General features: G+C 24.4%; 1 protein-coding gene across 2 annotated transcripts; it reads left to right on the top strand.

The window, feature by feature from the left end:
- The first annotated feature begins 236 nt into the window (after nucleotides 1-236).
- Nucleotides 237-24,904, top strand: LOC122501440 (double-stranded RNA-binding protein Staufen homolog 2). Of its 2 annotated transcripts, XM_043610891.1 has the most exons (9): nucleotides 237-428; nucleotides 4,278-4,480; nucleotides 9,375-9,509; nucleotides 9,899-10,378; nucleotides 10,604-10,815; nucleotides 14,213-14,548; nucleotides 14,674-15,199; nucleotides 15,523-15,734; nucleotides 21,859-24,904. In XM_043610891.1, exons 2-9 carry the CDS (start codon nucleotides 4,279-4,281, stop codon nucleotides 22,114-22,116), a joined length of 2,361 nt encoding a protein of 786 aa, XP_043466826.1. In that variant the 5' UTR covers nucleotides 237-428; nucleotide 4,278; the 3' UTR covers nucleotides 22,117-24,904. The 2 variants fall into 2 exon arrangements, with proteins under 2 accessions (XP_043466826.1, XP_043466827.1); XM_043610892.1 differs by lacking the exon at nucleotides 9,375-9,509.
- Nucleotides 24,905-25,804: the final 900 nt, after the last annotated feature.

Below are 25,804 nucleotides of genomic sequence, written 5' to 3'. Positions count from 1 at the left end.
TGAATTTAGTGAATTAAATTAAATTCATATGCAAAATGTGCAATTACGTTGGATCAGACAAAACAAATTTATTTTAAAACTATTGTAAATGCACCTTTATAGTGTATAAATGTACCCTCACACCTATCCTTTTCTATCTCATGTAAGAACTCCCGGACACAATTGTGCATTGGCCTTTACCAATCGACTATCGAACAATCGATAATAATTCGATTAATGATAGTAGCAGTAAATCAATCTTTCCTTTTGAGCAGTAGAGTCTACAGCAAAATGGCCGCATTTTAGTCTGCAGATTCGTTTTCTTTACTGTTTGCCAATAGTTGTTTAATAGGGCCTGACAGTGATTGTGAAAAAGTGACATCGTCTGTTTCGCCGAAAATTTTATCGACGAAACAGCTGAGATTTTTCTTAATAACCTATATACTTTGGTAAGAATATCTTCCAAAAGAATAAGTTTTCATATTGCCGGACCAAGCCCATTGAATATCCACTTATTTATTAAAATTCATATATTAACAATAATTTCCCTAATTTGACAGTTAAAAAGAAGTGAAAATTTATTTACAATAACTTTACTGCCTTTTAGTTGTTCAATTAGTGTTCCTTATTTTGCAAATGTTTTTAAATAAAAAGCCGAAAATTACCAACATTTTATACAAGTTTTACCGGGTAGAGAAACATTTGAATATAAATTTTCTAAAAACGATTTATCGTCTTCTGTATAAAGTATAATAAGTTTATTTTTAATAGATCTTAGTATTTGGTTTTTTTGCTCGCTAACGTTTTCTTTTATTACACAATTTTTTAATACAAGATTGATTTCTCCGGAAGAAAATGTCATCCTTGAACTCTTTTGGGTTTCGAATTTATTTACTGAGATCGAAACAAAAACAAGTCAATCACTTTTCTATTAATCAATCTTGTTCAAATTTAATCATTTTTTACCAGCTTGTTTAAAAATGCTGCTTGTTCTTTTTAGTAACGATTTTTTAGCTATGTCATTTTTTTTAAATAAGTCGAGACGTTTGAAAATTAAAGTTGTAAGTAAATATTTATGCTATTATGGAAACTAATTGAAAAAAATTCGCCTTTAAGTTTAACACTGTTTTTACATTTCTAGTCTGATAACAAAATTCTGACAAGTTGTTCATTTCATGACAATTTACCTTCCTCATTGTGATAAGCAATTTGCTTTCTCCTAGAGAAAACGTTCGAGAATATTCTTTTCAATTTTACAATTCTTTCTAAACAAATTGTAGGCCAATCGCTTTATTAATCATTCCAGAAAAACTTTTTTAAAAATAATTCAATTGTCTTTAAAAAAAAATGTTAATTACAATTTTTCAAAAAACTAATTTTTTGTAAATTTCTACATTTTTTAATCAAATTTAATCAAAACAATTCAATTGTCTTAAAGAAAATGTTAATTACAATTTTTCAAAAAACTAAGTTTTTTTAAATTTCTACATTTAATTTTTCAAAGTTTCAATTATTTTTGTTAAACAAATATTTGAAAACTTATTTTTATTTATTTTAACTGAAATTTTAAATAATTTCCATGTAAAACCTTTTGAAATTTAATTATTTCTAAAAATTGCAACTGCAATTTTTCCAAAAGACAATTATTTTTTGAATAAAATTATTCAAGAATTTAATAGTTTTTAAAAGAAAATAATATATTAATAATTTTTTTAAATAAACATTTAAATTATAATTATACTTTTACGGCGATTAAAATATTAAAAAAGATTTAAATTTAAAAACCTTTTAAAATTTAATTATTTCTCTAAAATATACTGATATTCAATTATTTTTCAGAATTTTAACAAAGTAATTATAATCTTCGAAAAATAATTTTTTAAGTAAGAAAATAAAATTGTTTGAAATATAAAATTTATTTTAATGAAATTTGTGAAAATTTCTTATTTTTTCAATTTTTCATTGTAAAATTTGTAAATTAATTTAAAATTAAAAATTTTTAAATTAATTAAAAATTTTATTAAAGTTATATCAATATTAAATTCTAATATAACTTTAATAAATTTCACATAAGTTTTTTTAAAGTTTAGTATTTTTTATATCAAAATTTCGCTTTGTCGCACTTTTCCCCAATTTGTAAAATACTTTTACCAAATTTAATATATATTCTCTCTCCGTGTAATTATTTCTAAAATTTAGAATCTTAATTCTTCAAATATTTTCCTAAATTTTAACTGACATTTTTTTATTAAAAAGTTGAACGAGAATTTAATCATTTAAATACCAAAATAAGTGATAAAATAATAGATTATTTCTAAAAATTGCAACTGTAATTCTACTTATGGATTTTTTTAATTTAAGAAGTTAAATGATATTCGTTTTAATGCAAAGGATAAGTTTTAAAAATTTTTAATAAAATCGGACTTTTGTCTGTACATTGCTAAAAATGAAATTTTCCTTCCATAATATATCGTTTTAAGTAGTAAAGATTGCAAATGTGCCATAAATAAAATTTCTGTCTGTTGGAGATATTTTGTACGGGCATTACTTAAAAACGACTCTACCGATAAAAGTAAAACTTGGCAGTCTGTTAAGTATAAGCGCAGCTTAAAATTTTAACCATATCCGAATAGGAAATATTAATTTTGTGGAAATAATAAAATTATTAATTATTTTTTGGTCAAATGATTTTAATTCAAATTCAAATTTAATTTACGAATTTAATTCAAATAATTACAAAAAAAACTCGTTTCGGTACAAATTGAATACCATCCTCAGAGTGTTTCTAAATAATAACATTTTGTTTAAAATGTGAAAAAAATTTCTTAAGAAACAAAAAACGTTGCTAACAAACTCATTAAATGTCTAAAAAATCTGCAAATACTTCAATTATTGTAAGTCAATTAATTAATTAATAATTTAATTCAATACAATTCTGTTAAGTTCAGTTTTATTATTTATTCTTTAAATAATTTAAATAATAAATAATGTAAAATACTAAATAATATTTTTATTCGTTTAAATATTTAAATAATTTGAAAAGAATAATGTGCATAAGAAACTAAGAAAACAAAATGAAAAGCCGATTATCGGACACTCAGTGAGAAGTTATTGAATATATTACTTAATTCTTGAAAAATTAGTCACAAAGATAATATTTAAAATATGTTTGTATTAAATTTACCTGCACTTTCGGTTCTTTCGTTAGATTTTAATATAAGGTAAGTGCGTCAATTACTAAGACTAAAAAAGAACAATAAACAAGTTGTGTATTTTGAGAAAATTATGCTATCTCAGCATTTATTTACAAAAGTGTCTTAACCAAAATGCTCTTTAAATATTTGTGTATGCATTTCTTCTCTTTGTGAACACGAAATCATATTATTTACCAGATTGCCAATAAATGTTTTTATGAAATTATTTATAAAGAAAATTTTTTTTTAACTAAATCTCAATTTTTTATTTCCATCAGTAGGTTTAATTTTATAATTCTTTGATAAAATAATATAATTTTATAATGTAAATTAAAAAAATATATAAATAAATAATATATAAAATAAAAATAAAATTTAGATTTTCAAATAAAATTTTTTTTTAAAACTGAATTTTAGGGAATAAATGAAAAATCAATAATAATTTTTTATGGGTATTTAATGAAATTTTTGTGTCCGGATTAATTAATGGTGCTCAACTTTGAAATGTAGTTATGAACTAAGAAAAAAGGAATTCAGAAGTATTGAAAATATCCATGAATTCGTCTGAAGAAATAATTTTTAATACCTTTCTATTCAAGCCTTTTTACCAGGAATATTCAAATGCCACGCTGGGATGGAGTTCTCCCTGTATAAATTTTTGTTGATAAAAACATTGACATTGAAAATAGGGGTTGAAGGTTGATTCTTTACCATATTCAGTCACAAATAACTGAAATGACTAAAAATGGCAGCCAAATTAAATTTAAAGTTGTCGGATCGAGCTGGAAATCTATCATTTTGTATTTTGAAAATCTGCCATCAAATTTGAATTCAGTGACCTCAAAAACCTCCTAGTAAGTATTTTCAGCTCAATCTGATAACTTTAAAATTTTTTTGTCCGGCATTTTAAATTTGCAAGTACCGACTATTTTTATTAGGACGGCAGAATGTTAACACTATATTTACCGAATAAAGAGTTAATATTAGACGGATAATGATAATCACTGAAAAAAGTGATGGAGACGATTAAGTTAAAAAAATGTATTCTATTAAAATAATGTTGAAATATTTAGTAAAATTTGCCTATATTTGATTCTATTTAAGAATGGAAGGACCGATGCGTCCGATGCAACAGGCAAGTATGGCCCCCCCTCAACAGCCTCAGCATCCTCATTCGCATCGGAATCCGCATGCTGGACATCAAATTCTCTCGATGTCCAATCACACTCAACAGACTCATATACCTCATCATATTCAACATCCAGTGATGTCACACAGTAACCAGCGACACATGATGAGTCAAAATGGTATGCCTTTTCTTGTTCCTTGTCTTTTGCACTTTTGCTTTTATTTTTCCTTATACTTTGTAGTAACTGTCAAGTGCTAGACTGACGGGTAGCACGGTAATAGATAATATTTATTGAGAGCCTTCTTTTAAAAAGGAAGAACTGACATTTGTTCCTCCTAAACAAAATTGATGGAAATGAATGTTTCACGAAAAGTACATGTGCATAATTTATTTCACACAGGGTAAGTGAACGTCAGTTCTCCTCGCAGTAGAGAATTTATGAGAATTATGATATAAGAAGTTATGCTCTGTTATGCTTCTTTTCAAATAATTAAAAATCAGTTTTTTATTTGATTTCAATAAGTAATTTTCGCAGTTAATTTAATTAGCTAATAAATTGAGGCATTCGCTGCAAGTTAGATACACTGAAACCCCACTTATTTGAACATGGTCCACGCAATTCGACACGAAGTGTCGCGTTTATTTGTATTTTGGTCGACATAACCTATTTTGGTGACGTAATTCGATAAATTGACATGATTGGTTGGTTTTGTTTAAACTCAACCAATGAGAATGTAAGTCTCTTTCCATTGGTCGCGTACTGCGCATGAGCTAAAATAAGTGAGGTTAGGGCTGATTCTAACGATTCTAACTAAAAATAACTGAAGCAAAAACGGGTTCAAATAAAAGCGACTTTAAGTAAATGAGACTTTAAATAAGTGGGGTTTCAGTGTAATTTTGTTTTTTGGTCAGTGGTGGATCTACATTGGGAGCAGACGCGGCGATCACCTCACCTAAGATTTTGATAAGTAATGTAGGTATCTCGTAAGGTGCTTCATATTAATTCTAGGAGGGAGGATAAGATTAATACAATCGCCCCACCCGAAAATATTTTCTAAATCCGTAATTGGGAATTGACATAAATCGGACGCCAACTGGTGGCGGAAAATCAAACTATTTAAATACCCCGATTTGATCAAAGTTAACAGTGTCAAATGTAAATGTATTTAATTTTCGAAAAATGGAAGGTGTAAAGCTAGTAAATCGTTCTAAAACTTCTTATCGGGATAATTGTTCACTTTCTGGATGTAACAGTAATGCAAAAAAAGACTTATTAGTATCTCTACATAGATTTCCAAAACCAAATTATTGCATGGTAGAAGTTGAATATTTTTTTTGGAGGGAGAAAAAATGGATAAATTAAAGGCTTAGAAAATCGCTGTGAAATTAAATAAAGTTACAATCAAGAAAAGAGTGTGCTTCTTTGTTTTTTAATTATTTACAGTTGAAAATTGTTTTGGAGTAACCTAACCTATAGTAAACAAAATTTTAATCATGTTTTTCATTTTAAAAATGAAATTTATAAATAAATTGTAATAAATGAAGAAAAAAGACAACATAAATAATAATTAATAATTATTAATTTCATGCGGCAGTTCTTTCAAATTAGACGTTTGCAAACACAAAGCGACAGCTTTGTCAAACTGATATTGTCAATGTCATTATTTTTAAGTTTTCCAATCATAATAATATAATTGGGATTAAGAACGCGATTTCCTTCAATCATGTTTCTATGGGAAGAAGTCGTATTCGCCCAAGCAAAAATATTTTCTATTTTAATTAGCATTTTGGAAAAAAAATTTGATATTACACGTGTATTTTGCACTATTTTGAGGTATATAAGCCGCCATATTGAATAAGCCACGCCCCTATGTCAATTCCCATAGGTCAGAGTAGTTTTTTGACCAAAAGGAGTAGTTTAAAAAACGAGAAAGGTATTTTTGAAGAGCCCAAAAATATTAAAGTAATTTGCTTTAAAATTGGGAAATGATGATAAATAATATGTTTACAAACTTTGAAAAGATAGTGATTTAGATTCGGAATCAGCGACCTCAAGAATCCCTATATATACTAAGTTTCAAAACAAATTGATCAATTTTAAAAAAAATTCTTATATCATCAAAAATCCAAATGTTTTTTGCGGTTACAAAAAATCTTGACGTAATGGAACGAAAAGGATTCGTATGTCTAAACCATTATTTATATTCTATGTATTTATCATAATTTTACTTTCTTTTTCCACATTTCAAATCTTCTTTTTATAGCCATAACATATTATAAAATTTAGTAAAATCAGTTCAACCGTTTTTGGGAAGCAATTGTTTATTATTTTTTTTAAACAAAAAAAAATTTTTTAATTTTTAAAAAATTTAAAAAAAAAATTTTTTTTTTTCTGGGAATAATACTTTAGATTGCCGACCTGCCATGCCCTTTGTTTTCGGAAAAATACCCATCATTGTCACCTTGTTCATCATCATACACACCAGTGAATGTAGAATAAATTTTAAAAGCATCAGATTTATTATATAGAATGAATTAATAATGAACGGAAATTTATAGTATTTAATATAATCTGACTCATCTGGTTTTTATAATAATAATATATTAATAAATTCTGTAAATATTAATTCTTTGTTACTTTATTCAATTTTTGAAAGTATCACATAAGCGAAAGCTATAAATTATTTAAAATGATGTTTTTGACATTAATTCGATACATTGATTCATATTTGGTTTTAATTTTACGAATTTGTGTATTTAGTATAGTAATAAACAATGACTAAATACTTTCTTTTAATTTGCAATACTAATAATATATTTTTAAATTTTTGTACTTTTTTCAAACAAAGTGTGTACATTACCTAAGTCTTCTGTTTAACTGATTTTTGATTTTAAAAATAAAAATCGTATTGCAGTTTGCAGGGCTCGAACTAAATCCGTAAATTTGCTTGAAGTCCGTAAAAGTCATTTTTTTTTAAAGAAAAGGTCCGTCAAGTCGGTAATTTGATTAGGAATAAACGAAAAGTTCGTAAAATGTACGACATAATTTTGAGAATTTTAGAGAAATTACAAATGATTGCAGAAATTCAATTATTTTCAAAACTAATAAAATTTTTCTTCAAAATTCAATTATTTTCAAAAATTTTAATAAAATTCTTGGCAAAATTTCAATTATTTTCAAAAATTTTTCAATAAAATTCTACGCAAGCCTTTAATTATTTTTTATAAAACAATAAAAATTTCACAGACATTCCATTATTTACAAATTTTTCATAAATTTCTTCGCAATCATTCAATTATTTTCATTAATTCTTTTTAGGATGTATATTCAATTATTTTTATAAATAATAAAACTCGTGGCAGAATTCAATTAGTTAAAAATTTGTTGATAAAATTCTTTATAAGAATTTAATTTTATGAAGCATTCAATTATTATTCAATAAATTATTTATTTTTGTATTTAAATAATTGAGTTCTAGTAGCATTTTCTATACCGAAAATTGATTTAAAAATGAATTTGAGTTAAAATTTAAGATAATAATTGAATATTAAAATCATTATAGCGTGAATTTTTAAAAAATAATTGAATTTTATAAAAGGTTTTAAATTATAGAAATCCAATTATTTTCAACAGAAATAATAAAATTCTTCACAAAAATTCAATTATTTTCGAAAATTGAACAAAATTCTCGTAAAAATTTCAGTTTTCTTTAAATAAATATTAAAATTATTCTTCGTAATTCAATTATTTTCAAAAGTTTTTCTCAATTCAATGAATTTTAACATCTACATCTCCATTTAACTATTTTCATAAGTAATAAAAATTTCACTGGAATTCAATTATTTAGAGACAAATTTTTTATAAATTTTTTCGCTATAATTCAATTATTTTCATAAATAATAATATTTTTTACAGAGATTCAATTATTTTAATATAATAAAATTCTGTTTAGGAAAATCAATTTTTTTCATAAATAATAAAACTCATAACAGAATTTGAATTATTTTTAATACAATTTTAATTGAATTCCTGGAAAAATGTAATAATTCTTATAAACTTTATTAAAATTCGTTATAACATTTCAATTATTTAAAAATTTGTTGATAAAATTCTTTTTATGAGAATTCAATAAATTATTCACTTTTGTATATAAATAATTGAATTCTTGTAGAATTTTCTAAAAAAAAACTGATTGAAAAATGAAATTCAGTTAAAATTTTAGATAATAATTGAATATTAAAATAAAGCGTAAATTTTTAAAAATAATTGAATTTTAAAATTAATTTTTTTTTAAAAAGTTTAATTGAATTTTAAAATACATATAGGTAGCGTGAATTTTTAGAAATAATTGAATTTTGAAATTAATTTTTTTAAAAAAAGTTTAATTGAATTTTTTTATATTATTTGATATATTTAATTGAAGAATTTACAAATAATTGAAATTTCAAGTAAAATTGAATATTGTAAACAATTGAATTTAAAAATTGTCAAAGAACTTTTTCGAATATTATTGAAAATTAAAATTAAAATTAAATTAATTTAAATTTTTATTTTAGTTAAAAATTCTTGAAAATAATAATTGAATTGAGAATGATTTTATCACTTGGTGATCTTTTAATTATTATAAAACATGAAGAAATTTATAGTTATGAAAAATTTAATTTTTAGTTTTAAGTAAAATGTTTTTAAAGTTTTTATTTTTATTCAAAAAGATACATAGATCATGAAAAAGAAGTTAAATTTTAAGAACTTGAAGCGTTTGTCAAAAAACCGAAACTTAATTTTGATTGAAATAGGAACGAAAAGTTTTCAAATCTACTAAATTTGTGAATTTAAAGAAATTATTTAAAGGAATCATTAATCAGTATACTAAAGACACGAATTTACAAATCTAGAGCTAAATTTCAGTTAACCGAATAAAAATCAGTGCATCGAATTGGTGTTGAATTGGCCAAATCTTTTAATTATTTAAATGAAACATTCCATTCTTTGAATACGAATATAGTTAAATATGAGAAAAGAATTGTATCATTTCAAAAGAAGTATGTATCGCAATTTTTATTTTTATTAGCACTACATCGCGTACTTGTTCTCACAACTTTCCTCATACTTTTTGTCGGATCAGAAGCCGGAAAAATTGAAGTGCCTTTCATCGATTTCCCAGACAATTGGCATGAACTTTTTGGTACAACGGGCTGTTTTACAGGTCTGTTTGCTTTCAGGTTTTGGATAATTTTACATCTCTTTGACAGTAATTAAAATTACAACTATAGCCCACCATAAGGTCAAATAATTAAAAATATTTCATTATCAAAAATCGATCGCAATTTACTATTTATTTATATTAAAATTAAACACTTTAGTTTTCTATTTTTTTCCCCATTTTATAATTTTATAATTTTTAATTCTTTTATTTCTTATACACTCGCAACTTTTTTTCAGATATGTATTTCGTCAACTTATATCTATAATGAAAAGATATATCTATAATAATTGAAAAGAATTCAATTTAATTAAGAACTTTTTTATTATTTTCGAAATTTTTGTAATATTTTCTTATGGTGTTGAATTTTGTTTTCTTTTGTTTCTTAACAGGGACGATGGTTAATGTTAATTTACAAGTAACGTTGGCTAAAGATCAAATAATGACCCTCCAAAATCAGGCGAATATTCAGGCGCAAAAGAATACAATTGAACAAAATAAATTGACAATTATTGAGGGAAATGATGATTCTATTCTTAATGATGATTCGATGCAAAATCATGCCAACGGGACGAATTCAAATTTGGCAAACATGAAAGAAAAGACACCAATGTGCTTAGTAAATGAGCTGGCTAGGTTTAATAAAATTCAACACCAATATCGATTAACGAATGAGCAGGGACCAGCACATAAGAAGAGATTCACCGTGACTCTGAAACTTGGCGAGGAGGAATACGTCGCTGAAGGACCCAGCATAAAGAAGGCTCAACATAGTGCTGCGAGTGAGGCGCTGACAAAAACATGGTATCGACAACCGCCGCCGAAACCACCGAGAGCACTGAGGGTTCCTGGCAAATGTCCTGCTGCTTCCGGTAATTTACTTTATTTCTATTGTAGCTAAATATATTTCCCAATTTGTGAATTTCTAAAAATTTCACCAACTTGATTTTTGTCAGAGTGATTTCGTTTTTAATACGAATTTGGTTTTAAATTAACAAACTGTTTTAGCGTTTGCACAATATCTGCAAAAAGAGACGTAGTAAAACAAATTGTTTTCTATAATAATCAATTCATGGAACCTTAAAATTTTTTTGCAGGTCATTTGCCACCAACTGTTGAACTTAACGCTTTAGCGATGAAAAGGGGCGAACCAACAGTCTACACTTTTAGACACGCACCACCAGCCACTCCACAGCAGTTCGTGGCACACGGCTTTGGAAACTTTCCTCGGATGTTTCCTCCACGTTACCCAACCTACAATCGTGGATACCATCCAGAACCTCAGGGATTTTACCTCGTTACATTAAAGGTTCTTTCCTTTCTTCAAAAATATAATATTTTTCAGATTTTGCATGGAAGTTTATTATTAAGAATACAGGCTTCGCACTCATCCACTAAAACCTATACTATTTACTACTTTTTTCACGTTATGCAACTATTTGGATACTTTTTTTAGATTTCAGACTCTAAAAGCTACTATTTCTGTTCTTTTTGAGAATTTTCACTACTTTAAATTCGCTAATACTAGAAATCAAAAAACTTCTCAAAAATTATAGTCTCAAATTCTTTAAAACGATTCAATTATTTCCAAAAAATATTCGAAATTATATTTTCAATATCTAGTGTTTTCATCAAATTTGGCAAAACAATTCAATTATTATTAGAAAAATTGATAACATTCATCCAAAATTCAACTATTTTCATAAATAATAAAATTTCCACAGGAATTTAATTAATTTAGAATAGCATTTTCAAAAAAAATTTCGAAAAAATCAATTATTTAACAAAATCTTTGTACAATTCTTCACAATAGTTCAATTACTTTCACTAATAATATTTTTCATGGAAATTCAATTTTTTTAAAAAAAATTTTGATTAAATTCTAAGCAAGAATTCAATTATTTTTATAAATAATAAAACTCATTGAAGAATTTCAATTATTTTTAATACTATTTTCAATTAATTAATAAAAAAATTCAATTATTTTCACAAATAAAGATTTGCACAAGAATTTAATTATTTAAACTAAAATTTTCATAATATTTATTATATTTCGAAGAAAATTAATTATTTGAAACCATGTTTATGAAATTCTTATAAAGAATTCAATTATTTAAAAAAATAACATTTTCCATTGAAATTCAATTTTCTTTTTAAACATTTAAATAAAATTTTTCGGAATAATTCAATTATTTTCATAAAAAATAAAATTTTTTTCAGGAATTCAATTATTTTTGAAAATTTTAATACGATTCTTAACAGCTATTCAATTATTTTCATATAAATTATAAAATTCATCACAGAATTTCAATTATTTTTTATACAATTTTACAGGAATTGCTCGAGAAATGTAATTATTCTTCAAATTAAATTTTAATTTTCTCGAAAAAATCAATTATTAAACAAATTTTTTTTTTTTAATTCTTTGGAAGAATTCAATTATTTACAAAAATGTTCGAATTTTTCACAGGAATTCAAATATTTTTATAAAATTGTTGGAAAAAAAATTAATTATTTTTAAAACAATTTTAATTAAATTTTTTTCATATATAATTCAATTATTCTGTTAGATTTTAATAAAATTCTTCCTAAGAATTCAATTATTTACATAAATAATTCTTCAAAAGAATTCAATTATGTCAATAAATAATAAAATTATTCCCGAAAATTAAATTATTTTGGGGCATTTTAATAAAAGTCTTTGCAAAATTCCATTATTTTGATAAACAACAATATTCATCGCAAGAATTCAATTATTTTTAAAAGTAATAAATTTCTTCTTGGAAAATCAATGATTTTCAAGAATTCTAATAAAATCGTTCGCAAGAATTCAATTATTTTCATAAATAATAAAATGCTTTTTAGAAATTCAATTATTTTTATAAATAATACAATTTTTCGCAATAATTCAATTATTTTCATAAATAATAAAATTCTTTGCTACTATTCAATTATTTTCATAAATTATTAAATTCATCGCCGGATTTCAATTATTTTTAATACAATTTTACAAGAATTGCTCGAAAAATGTCATTATTTTTAAAAATTTAATTTCAATTCCTCGAAAAAATCAATTATTTAAATAAATTGTTTTTTTTAACTTCTTTGGGAAAATTCAATTATTTACAAAAATATTAGAAATTTTTACAGCAATTCAAATTATTTTCAAAAATTTTAATAAAATTGTTCGAAAGAAATCAATTATTTTAAATACAATTTTAATTAAATTTTTTTTAAATAATTCAATTATTCTTTTAGATTTTAATAAAATTCTTCCCAAGAATTCAAATATTTTAATAAATAACAAAATTATTCCTGAAAATTCAATTATTTTGAGGTATTTTAATGAAATTTTTAGCAAAATTCAATTATTTTGATAAATAACAATATTCATCACAAGAATTCAATTATTTTTAAAAGTAATAAACTTCTTCTTGAAAAATCAATTATTTTCAAGGATTCTAATAAAATCGTTCGCAAGAATTCAATTATTTTCATAAATAATAAAATGCTTTTTAGGAATTCAATTATTTTCAAAAAAAATTCAATAAAATGCCACACAGACATTCAATTATTGTCAAAAATTTTAATAGAATTCTTTGTAATATTTAATTATTTTTAAAAACTTTTCGCAATTCAATGATTTTCAATATTTACTATTTTCAAAAAATTTGCAAACAGAATTCAATTATTTAAAAAAAATTTTGTAAAAATCTTCTTAAAAATTCAATTATTTTCGTGAATGATAAAAATTTCTCAGGAAATCAATGATTTAAATTATAATTTGCTTAAAATTAGTCGAAAGAAATCAATTCTTTAAAAATTTTAATAAAATTCTTCACAAGTATTGAATTATTTTTATAAATATTGAAATTCTTTGATGAATAATAAAATTCGTTGAAGGAATTCAATTTATTAGCATCAGGATAAGAAAGAAGTAAATATTTTTTGATGAAAATTAGGAAAAAGTCAGGAAAATAAAAAATAGGGAATGGGATTTTTGTCAGTTTTGTGAATTGTCTAAAAGGAGTTTTTTTGGTTGTCAAGTTTAATTTTTCGATAGCTACTTTTTCACTACTTTTTTAAGTTTGAAAGCTACTTTCTGCTACTTTTTTAAAATTAATTATCGAGTGCGAAGTCTGAGAATAAGGAAAATTATTCTATATTCTGAAATGGGTCAAATTTCCTGAAAAAAATCAAAGTTAATCGTGGATGTTTCAATGTTTTTTAAACATAGGGTAAATGTAGTTTTGTGCGAGGGAAGATTTTAGAAAAATATAATTTATTCTAAAAGTTTCCAAGTTGTATATTTTATAGTACATGAATGCTTGAAGAAGTTTTCTTTTGAAAATCGAATATTTTTTAGTTGAGATTCTTATTGAGAAATCTCAGAAAACCCCGAGTGACAAGTTTGAAACAAATCAGATTGATTTCTTAAAAATCATTCTCAATATTGGCTTCGCCTTTTTGAATATTGGAATATTGACATCTAATCTTTTTGAACATATTTTTAGACTTAAAGTTTTCATATTAAATTACAAAATTTACAACAGTTTAAAAAAAAAAATTGAAAAATCCATGATCAAGTATGAAATTTGACCCAAATGTAATAATAATAAAAACATATAAATAAAGTGTTAAGAAAGGAAATTCGGGAAATTGAAAATGACAGTTGATCGACACCGATTTATTGTTTATCTTGATAGGTCGGAGAACGTGAGTTTATAGGAAGGGGAATGACAGGACAAGCAGCTCGACATGACGCAGCCGGCCGAGCTCTTGAACAACTGCGTCAACTTCCTTTGCCCGAGGAAATCGCTAATACGTGTGCCCCGAATGAGAACGGAACAATAAGCAGTATTGATGATCCAAATGCGGAATTAAAAAGTCCCGTTTCATTAGTCCACGAAACCGCATTGAAGAGAGGATTGTCGGTAACTTTCGAAGTTGTCTCTGAAAGTGGAAAGCCTCACATTCGTACATTCATGACCAAGTGTTCAGTGGGCGAGAAAATGACAGTTGGTGAAGGATCCTCAAAGAAAGTAAGACACCATTCAAATTGTTTTTAAAATTTAAATTTAGACACTAACATTTAAATACATTCAAACATTAAAATTTAAATGTACTATATGTTATTTACTATCCGATTTTAATATTTACTTTGAAGGTGTCGAAAAAACGAGCAGCAGAGGCAATGTTGGAGGAGTTAAAACGACTGCCAGCAATACAGGCGAATATACAACCGCGAACTTTACGTCTTAAACGAAAGCCACCAACAACTAAGAAGAAGTCGCGAAACTTGATTAAAGTTTATCAGGAGCCACGCCAGGAGGCTGAAATTATCGAGGAGGTAAATCCGATCTCGCGTCTTGTTCAGATCCAACAAGCAAAACGGGAGAAGGAACCTGTTTACAATCTAATTGAAGAAAAAGGTGCTCCGAGGCGAAGGGAATTCATCATGGAAGTCACTGTTGGACAGCATTCAGCTCAAGGAATAGGACCTAACAAGAAACTGGCGAAAAGAGCCGCTGCCGAGGCACTCTTAACTGCCATGGGCTACAGCAAGCCTCAGCCACAGCCGGCGAAACCTTCTATTAAGTCAGGTGACAAAGACAATACAGAGGGGAAATCAAGAAAAGTCACTTTCTTAGAGGATGAACAGACCAACGACACTCAGAGTCATCCTACTGGAGGTATTATCACACTTTCTTTGAGTATTCCTAAAACTACGTTTCTTTGGAAGCAACTTGATTTATTAAAGGTGGAAGAAGTTGACAATCTCTCTAAATAAATTTTGTTAACTTCTTCGACCTTTGATATAATTAATACCGAATGACAAATTCCTTTCCTTTAACTTGATTTATCACTACTTTGTGTTCAATTTTTTTTTATAATTTAGCTGAATTACTGTATGATTTAATTTTGTATTTTCTTTTCATACTTGATAAATGGTTCATCACCTGTTTATTATATTTTTTGCTTCGAAAAGTATAAAACAATGAGAAAAATATTCCAGGAACCATTGGACGTCAACTTGTTCCCGGACTGCTTCTAATGGATGGTGGTCAGGATTCGAAAATTGGTAGCGGACCCAGTGTTCAAGTGGTCGCTGAAGAACTTCGAGGTCAACAACAGCAACAAATTCCGTCTGGAGTATCTCCAAGGGACCAACTCAAATACCTGGCACAACTGTTAAACTTCGAAGTGGAGTTCAGCGATTTTCCGAAGGTAGGAGAACAATTTATATTTTGCTTGTGCCTACGATTTCTTTGATGAATTTTACATTTCGAACAGGCATCACAGTCTGCCACCTTTTTTTAACTTTGGCCCCTAAACGTACCCTATTTTAAAAATTTACCCTATTTTTTCTTTTATATTTTAATGATAAATTTACACCAAATTTAGCAAAGTGCCGTTCAAACTTTCAATTGGAAACTTTTGTTTTGAAAGTTTCAAATCTTCAAATTTTTCATGAAATTTATACAATTTGTAAGATTTGTATTTTAGTGAATTCAAGTCTCAATTATGTTTAAAAGTTGGTTGTTTTTCTAATATTATTTTTTAATTATTACAAAAGTTTTAATGCAATTATCTTGATAAATAACAAAATTCTTCACAGAAATTCAATAATTTTTAGGAATTTTAATAAAATTCTTCCCAAGAATTCAATTATTTTTAAAAAATTTCACGAATATCTCGTCAAGAATTCAATTATCTTCACAAATAATTAAATTCTTCTCCGAAATTCAATAATTCAATTAATTTTAATAAAATTCTTAGCAAAATTTCAATTATATTCAAAAATTTTTTGCAATTCAATAATTTTCAATATTTACTATTTTTATAAAATTTATCAACAGATTTAATTATAGAAAAAACTTTTTGACACAATTCTTCGAAAAGATTCAATTATTTTCATAAATAATATAATTTCATTTACGAATTCAATTATTTTCATCAAAGAATTTCAAATATTTTTAATACAATTTTAAATAAATTCCTTGAAAAATGCAATTATTATTAAAAAATTTATTAAAACTTGCGAAAAGAATTCAATTTTAAGAAACATTCAATTATTCAATAACACAATAAAATTCGTTGCAATAATTCAAATATTTTCATAAATAACATTTAATTCGTCGCAGAAAATCAATTATTTTCAACAATTTTTAAGTACCTAACTTTGCAAAAGAATTAAATTAGCTTGATAAACAACAAAATCGCATAAATTGTTTCCATAAAATCAATTATTCTAAGGATTTTTAATCAAATTCTTTTCTAAAATTCAATTATTTTGATAAAAATCAAAATTCATCACAAGAATTCAATTCTTTTGAAAAGTAATAAAATACTTTGTAGAAATTAAATTATTTTCAAAATTGTTTAAAAATTCTCGTCAAGAATTAAATTAGGTATCTTTATAAATAGATAAGGAAAATTCTTCTCGAGAATTCAATAATTGTCAAAAATTTTAATTAAATTCTTGGCAAAATTTCAATTATTTTCAAAAATTTTAATAAAATTCTTCTCATGAATTCAATTGTTTTCAAAAATTATTATTTAAATTCTTCTCAGGAATTCAATTATTTTTCAAAATTCTAATAAAATTCTTCTAAAGTTTTCAATTATTTTCAAAAATTGTGATAAAATTCTTTAATTCAATAAATTTCATTAAAATTTTAATTAAATTCCTTAAAAGAAATTAAATATTTCGTAAAAATTAAATTTTAAGAATCATTCAATATTATTTATTTTTTTATTTAAATAATTGATTTCTCGTAGAATTAAATTATTATTTTTTGTACTTTTAACTAACAATTCTGTAGAATTATTTTTTTTTAAAAAGTTTAATTGAATAATAATTGGTATTATTGATTTAAAGTAGAATTTTAGTTAAAAATTCTAGAAAATGTTAATTGAATTGAAATGATACAAATAATTTTGAAGAAATCACAGTAACAATATTCTTCTAATAATAAAATAATGATTTTGTCAGTCGGTCATCTTTTATAATAATATTCTTATGAGTTGTTCAATTTGGAAAATTTTGTATTTGAAATTTTTAAACATCTTAATTCCAATGAAAAAAAATTATTAAATATTTATTTAAAATTTTTTTTTATTTTTGTCAGGGAAATTAAGAAAATTGAGGATTTTTTCGACTTATTTTAAATAATTTCGACTTTTTCGACTTTTCTTCCAAACATTGCAACAAAATACCACAATTTTTAGTGAAATAGTGCAACTTATTTTGATTTTTATAATTATTTAAATTAATTGATTCAGATATGAAGTTTAGTTGAAAATTGTAAAAAATAATTGAATTCATAAATTTTACCCATTTTCCGTAAACATTCAAATTTTCTTGTAAAAAGAATTTTGTCAGGGAGAATAATTTTAATGTCAGTAAATTGTCAGGAAAATATCAGGGAAATTGATAAACTGAAACTTATGGCCACTCTGATATTCTACAAAATTACGCATGGATTTCAAAATCTACCAATTTGTGAGTAAATTAAAAATTCAAAAAGGGTCAGCGTATTTTATGACTATTGAATTGCTCATAAAAAATTACCTTAAAAATAATTTTGTGAAATATTTAAATTATTTTCTTGATATTTACTTACAAAAATTGAGATTTCACTGCTTTACGGAGTGGAGGTTTCTCTGTGTCGATGAATACTGCTCAACTAGGTTAAACTGTGTATTTTCTTTTCTTTCCACCTAATTCGCAGTAACATGGCAGTAACTTTAAAAAACACCGATATACGAAAACATTGTTTACGTTTGCATTCCTCTTTTTCAACACGTTTATTTACATTTATATCTTACATATCGCTCACGAAGTGGAGTTCCCAATAGCGAAACTATATTTTCTTTCTGGAAAATAGAAATTGTAATGTTTTGCCTTATCTTTTCAGACATCAATTAAGATACCTATACAGAATAATTAATATAATGTTACCAAACAAATATCAGAATTACATTACATAATGAAAGAAATCATTATTATTTAATAGTATTTGACGTTTGTTACCTTTTGAGGAAAAAGTAATATTACAAAAAAATGTAGATATATTAAAAAACAATTTTATTAGGAAATTTTTTTCAAATCGTTAAAATAAAAATAATTAAATTTAAGGAGGGGCAAAAATAAAAATGCTAAGCTTTCAATCAATTTTGGGTCATACCTAGGGAAATGTAAACTTTCTGAAAAATAGTCGCATGTATAGGCGGATATTTTGTAGTTTTTCAATATATGTGGAATATTTTTTAAATCTTCGACAGTTGACAAGACTAAAAATAATTAAGCCCACTTTGAAATTTTCAAAAAATCGAAAAAAATTTTTTTTTTTGCTTGAAATACTTTTTATGGACACCAAAATTATAATTTTGGTGTTCATAAAGAGTATTTCAAGCAAAAAAAAAAAATTTTTACGATTTTTTGAAAATTTCAAAGTGGGATCCCATGAAATTTTTCTAGGGAAGTGAAGTAACAAGTTTATTCAAAAGAATTCCGTCAGTTTCATCGTTCAACGAAAAAAACTTGCGTTTTTGGTAAAAAAATCGGCAGGGCTCGGATTGTGTGACTTTTTCGACTTTTTTCGATTTTTCTAAGGAAATGTGACTTTTTTCAACTCTTTTGTAAAAAAATGCGACTAATCGACTTTTTCGAGATTTTTTTTAGTAAAATGCGACTGAAATTTTTAAAATTTTTAGAAAATTAAAGGAAATAGTTTGAGTGAAAAAAATGTTCTGTTACATTTATTTACAAATTTCTTTCAAATTTTTCGAAAACATCAATAACTTCTTTTTTAAATAAATATTTAATTATTATTTTTCCATAGGAATTAAAATTTTTCAAAAGATTCAAAGTCAAAGACTCGGAGTGATCGATTTCTTCATGTTTTATAATAATTAAAGATGACCGAGTGATAAAATCATTATTTTATATTATAAGATTTTATAAAAAAAAAAAAAAAAAATATTAATTATTTTTTATGAAAATAATTGAATTATTGGAAAGAAATTAATAAAACATTAGTAAGTAATTGAATTTTGCAGAAGAATTTTGATATTCGTAAAAATAATTGAAATTTTGAGGAGAAATTAAAAAAATTTTTGAAAATAATTGAATTTCTGCGAAGAATTTTCTTACTTTTGAAGATAATTGAATTTTGCAAAGAATTTTATCAGAACCTTTGAAAATAATTAAATTTCCAGGATGAATTATATTATTTATGAAGATAATTAAAATTTTGACAAGAAATTTAAAAAAAAATTGAAAATAATTGAATTTTTAGGACGAATATTATTATTTATAAAGAAAATTGAAATTTTAAACAGATTTTTTTTTAAAATGTTTAAAAGTCATTGGATTTTGAAGAAGAATTTTGATATTTATAAAAAATAATTGAAATTGTGAGGAGAATTTAAAAAAAAATTTTTTTAATAATTGAATTTTTGCGAAGAATTTGATTACTTTTGAAAATAATTAAATTTCTATGATGAATTTTATTATTTATAAAGATATTTGAAATTTTGACAAGAATTTTATTAAAATTCTTTGCAAATTATTGGATTTTAGAAAAGAATTTTATTTATTTATTTATTTATCAAAATACATTTATAAATTAAAAATAAATTACATTTATTATTTATAAAGATAATTGAAATTTTGACAAGAATTTTATTAAAATTCTTTGCAAATAATTGAATTTCAGAAAAGAATTTTATTATTCAATTATGTTTATAAAGATAATTGAAAGTTTGAACAGATTTTTTTTTTTAAATGTTTAAAAGTAATTGAATTTTGCAGAAGAATTTTGATATTTATAAAGACAATTGAAATTTTGAGAAGAATTTTAAAAAAAATTTTGAAAATAATTGAATTTCTGCGAAGAATTTTCTTACTTTTGAAGATAATTGAAATTCGCAAAGAATTTTATCAAAACTTTTGAAAATAATTAAATTTCCAGGATGAATTTGATTATTTATAAAAATAAATAAAATTTTGACGAGATATTAAAAAAAAATTTTGAAAATAATAGAATTTCTAGGATGAATTTTTTTATTTATAAAGATAATTGAAGTTTTGACAAAATTTTATTAAAATTCTTTACAAATTATTAAATTTCAGAGAAGAATTTTATTATTTATAAAGATAACTGAAATTTTGCCAATAATTTTATTAAAAATTTTTTCAAATAATTGAATTTCGGAGAAGAACTTTATTATTCATAAATATAATTAAAATTTTGAACAGACTTTTTTAAAAATGTTTAAAAGTAATTGAATTCTGCAGAAGAATTTTGATATTTATAAAGACAATTGAAATTTTGAGAAGAATTTTAAAAAAAATTTTGAAAATAATTGAATTTCTGCGAAGAATTTTCTTACTTTCGAAAATAATTGAATTTTTAGGAAGAATTTTATCAAAACTTTTAAAAATAATTAAATTTCGAGAAATTTAAAAAAATTTTTGAATATAATTAAATTTCTGCGAAGAATTTTCTTACTTTTGAAAATAAATGAATTTCAGAGAAGAATTTTATTATTTATAAAGATAATTGAAATTTAGACGAGAATTTATTTTTGATTTTTGAACATAAATCAATTTTTGCGAAGAATTTTATTATTTATAAAAATAATTGAAATTTTGAATAGATTTTTAAAAAAAAATGTTAAAAATACCTAATTAAAATTTTGCTATGAATTTTATTAAATTTTATTATTTATTAAATATTATTCCGGATTGTTTGATATTAAAGTATGTGTTGTCGAGAAATTTGATTTTTTTTACAATTTTGACGATTTCGTGTTTCCTTTTTGTCGTTTTTTCTAAAATTTCATGCGACTTTTTTCCGACTTTTTTAGAAATTTTACGCAACTTTTCGTGACTTTTGTTGTGAATTTATGCGACTAAAGCGACTTTTTTTTGAGTCTGAAAGATGATCCAAGCCCTGAATCTGCATTCTGTTTACATTTACCCCAAATGACCGTATTTAACTAAATTTAATTTCATAAAAAAATTATTGTATATAACTACAATAATCCGTCTTTCAATAACACTGATCGACAAAATTTTTTCACTGGAGTGAACGTTGATGATTCTTATAGAATTTTTCTATTAGAATATTAAGGTTATGTTTGTGTTATTTTTACCTTAAAAATTTGAGTGTTTAATTTAAAACTAAAATTAGTTTTATTAATTATTTTATATTGAGAGTTGATTCTCTCAATTAGAAATTTTTTTTTTTTGCTTTTTAGGTATCTTTCTTCAGAACGTGTCAGATATATTTTCATTTGAAACTAATTATAGAATTTAATAATTTAATAATTTAATTTACAGTTTCAGGGACTGTACAGGGAATATCTATCACTTGTGTCATTGAACACAGACCCTCCTCAGGTTTGCCACGGTCATGGAGCGACGAAGGCAGCTTCTCAAGACCAAGCAGCACTTACAGCTTTACGCACACTCAGCAAATTAGGATTAGACAGTGTGACTAATTCGCAAAACAAAAAGGATAAAGGCGCTGCTGGTGACAGTATTCACGTTAATAATCAGGTGAAAAACAACATCATTAACGGAGCTCTGGATAAATAAGGAATTGAGAGAATACAATAGCCAGCTTTATTACTGTTAATTTGCTTATTACAGTATAATAATTAATCCAATTCAAATATTGAGAAAAATATTTGAATAAGTTCTTTTAAAGACACAAAAAAGCAGAATTGTTGAATAATTCCATTGCTTGGGTGTCAATAAATACAAACTCTTCGTACTTTGTTTTCTTAAATTTTTCGAGAATTAGTCATGGACTAGATTTTATTAACATGGAATATATTATTATCTTTGTTTTATTTTTTACACTTTTTTGTCAATGTTCTAACGAATTGTAAGATAAAGTCCGGTCCATCTTTTTTACAAATTTTACAATTTGTAAAATTTATTTAAATTCTTAAATTTTTCCCCCCTTACAAAAAAAGAAAAGAGAAGGAATTAGAAAATTTATTGACGCCCGACCAATAATAGTAACGTTTACGTTACGAAAAAGTATTTTTAAGAATATGTGCTATTTATTATTAAAATTTAAGCCAACTAACACACGATTTAGGAGAACGTAAAACAAGAAAAATACACATCAACAATTTGTAATTTGCGTTCTTCTGAAATGTGTGTTAAAATCTTTACCAACAATGTATTAAGAACATTATAAATTCTTAATACAAATGTGGTCATTCTCCAAACGTTTCTGGTGTATGGCCATCGAAAAAAATAATTAATTTGCTGAAAAATCTGAGATGAAATGCGGCCATCTCAATTTTACAAAACTTGATACCTTGGCTGTTTCATTGTCATGAATGTAAAGGCTTCGTCCAATTACCTAACACCGTCAACTGCAATTTTAATTTTAAAAAAATTGCATTTAAAAAATACTTGTCCGAAATTGTCCGAAATCACTAAAAAGAAGAACAAAAATGTTGACGTGTAAAATATGACATTCCTAATATAATTTTTACAAATTGGTGTTTTTGAACTAAATATTATCAAAATATTTAGTTTGGCATAATTTAATTGCAAGTAGTCCACGACGCTATAAAAGCGGTAATTAAAAAAACATTTTGTTCAAAGAAAAAAATAAAAAAAACTAAAATAAACTAGAGGGAGATTCAATAGAACCATAATTGTTGATCGTAAAATTGTAAAGGAAATATTAGCATTAAAATGATAAAATTTCCTTCTCCCCCATCGAAGAAGAAAAAAAAATTAATATAATAAATAATAAAACAAATAAATAGGTAATTCGATGTATAAGCTGTTTTTGTGTCCCAATTTGCTTTTCTAAGGGGCCTAGAAGCATTCTGGGAAAAAATATTCATGTTAATGTTTATATGAAGGTATTTAAAGAAAGAAAATGAAATTTTCTCATGCTACTGAATTGTGTAAAAAAACAGTAGCTTGATCGTTTTGAAAATTTCAAAAAAAAAATGGCAAAATGCTGACGGCAATAATTCAAAATTTATCTCGTTGCGTTAAGATTATTGCAAAATTAAAACTGAATTTTGTTTCAAAAAGAATCTTGAAACAACGCCCTGAATTTTGATTTATTGCCCGTCGTATGTGGTTTTTGAAAAAAAAGCCGATTAACATTAATGAATGTAGGCCATTTAGGATCCCAGTACACACTTTGAGCGAGTTTTGTTTCATTCTTTTTATATTTGCAAACAAAAGAACTTGCATAAAAAATTTCTTTTTAAATTTTAATTTTATTAACGAAACTCGGGTTTTATGATGGACAATTTATAACGCAAAGTTTTGTACTTGTGACCCTAAGAATTTTTTATTATTTTATATTCGTTACTTTCGATACGCTATTAATGAATTAATTTTTGATTGATTAAAACTGTAAAAATTGTATTGACTTTTTTTTAATTGAAAGACAAATTTGTTGAATTGTTTCGATAATTTTCTTTTAAAGAGTATCGCAAGCTGCTTTGTTCAGAAAATGATTCTTTTTTCTACTCTCTTCCCTTCTATCATTTAAACTTGATTCCAGTTTTTTTTTCTATTTTAATGATAAATATACTTGAAGCTGAAGATGTTTAATTTCTTTTTTGAAAGTATAGCTTTATAGGTATAGATGGGCAATAATCCGTATGCGATTTGTTATATGTACTATAAGGTTTAAGCTTAGACTTCGTTGCAGACACTAGTTTTGCTAAATATGATGGAATGGAAAAAATGATTCCTTACAGATTATATGTCTGCTAACGATTCTATATTTTATCCGTAAAGTGTGTAGACACACTACACATGCTAGAATTATAACGAAAAGATAAAAAGTATTACCATAAATTAATAATCGACAGACAACGGTGTACAATATGTGAGAGGAAAAAATTAAAAGAAAAAAAAAGGATCAAATAAAATACGCCTATCACGCTGTTTAATTCAATAAATTTAATTAATTGTAAGTTTTTTTAAAATTGTTTGTCATCTTCACTTGCAGGACTCTTAAGTTTTTTTTTCATTATTATACTATTATTATTTATGAAAATTCAATAATTCGTTCCGAAAAAAAGGGTGGATTAATTTGATTATACAAAAAAACTGTTTCTTTTTCATTTTTATCGAGCTGACGATCTAATGCTTGATATAAAATTTTTAAAATTCTTCCCCAAATTTGATATCAAGGAAGATATATGAGTTGTATGTAAATTTAAAGAAATCATTTTTCTTTTCGTTGAAGAGAAGCATTAAGGTGAAACTCGATAGAAATGAAATTTAGTGTTGATAGAAGTGAAAATTGTGTGATAAGTTTACGCAGACATGACTTATGTAGTTCTCGTTTATCGATTTGTAACTGAAATCAATAAACTGCTTCAAAATATTATATGTTTTTATTTTATAATCACTTATTATTTTTTATAAAGGAATTGCGCAGCTATAAATGATTAAGAAAAAATGCGTAGCCATCAGAGTTCAAAAAACTATTTCTGCTTTTTTTGAGAATTTCCACTACTTTAAATTCGCTAATACTGGAAATCAAAAAACTATTCTCAAAAATTATAATAATCAAATTCTTTAAAACGATTTAATTATTTTCAAAAAATATTCGAAATTAAATTATTTTCAATATCTGGTATTTTCATGAAATTTTGCAAAAGAATTCAATTATTTAAAAAGAAATTGATAAAATTCATCCAAAATACAATTATTTTCATAAATAATAGAATTTCCACAGAAATTCAATAAAATTAAAATATAATTTTCAAAAAAAAATGAAATTAATCAATTATTTAACAAAATTTTTTGATAAAATTCTAAGTAGAAATTGAATTATTTTCATAAATAATAAAACTTTTCGCAATAATTATTCAATTATTTTTATAAATAATTAAATTCTTTTCAGGAGTTCAATTGTTTTTGAATATTTTAATAAATTTCTTTGCTACTATTCTATTATTTTCATAAATAATAAAATTTATCGCAGGATTTCAATTATTTTAAATACAATTTTACAGGAATTGCTCGAAAAATGTCATTATTCTTAAAAATTTAATTTCAATTCCTCGGAAAAATCAATTATAAAATTCTTTGGAGGAATTCAATTATTTACAAAAATATAAAAAATTTTCACAGAAATTCAATTATTTTCAAATATTTTAATAAAATTGTTTAAAAGAAATCAATTATTTTAAATACCTACAATTTTAATTAAATTTTTTTGAAATACCTAATTCAATTTTTCATTCAGATTTTAATAAAATCATTCAAAAGAATTCAATTA

This window comes from Leptopilina heterotoma, unplaced genomic scaffold (genome assembly GCF_015476425.1).
Source record: "Leptopilina heterotoma isolate Lh14 unplaced genomic scaffold, ASM1547642v1 Lhet_21, whole genome shotgun sequence".
Lineage (NCBI taxonomy): Eukaryota > Metazoa > Arthropoda > Insecta > Hymenoptera > Figitidae > Leptopilina > Leptopilina heterotoma.
Note: the sequence above shows the minus strand (reverse complement) of the source record. Positions and strands in the feature narration are given on the sequence as shown.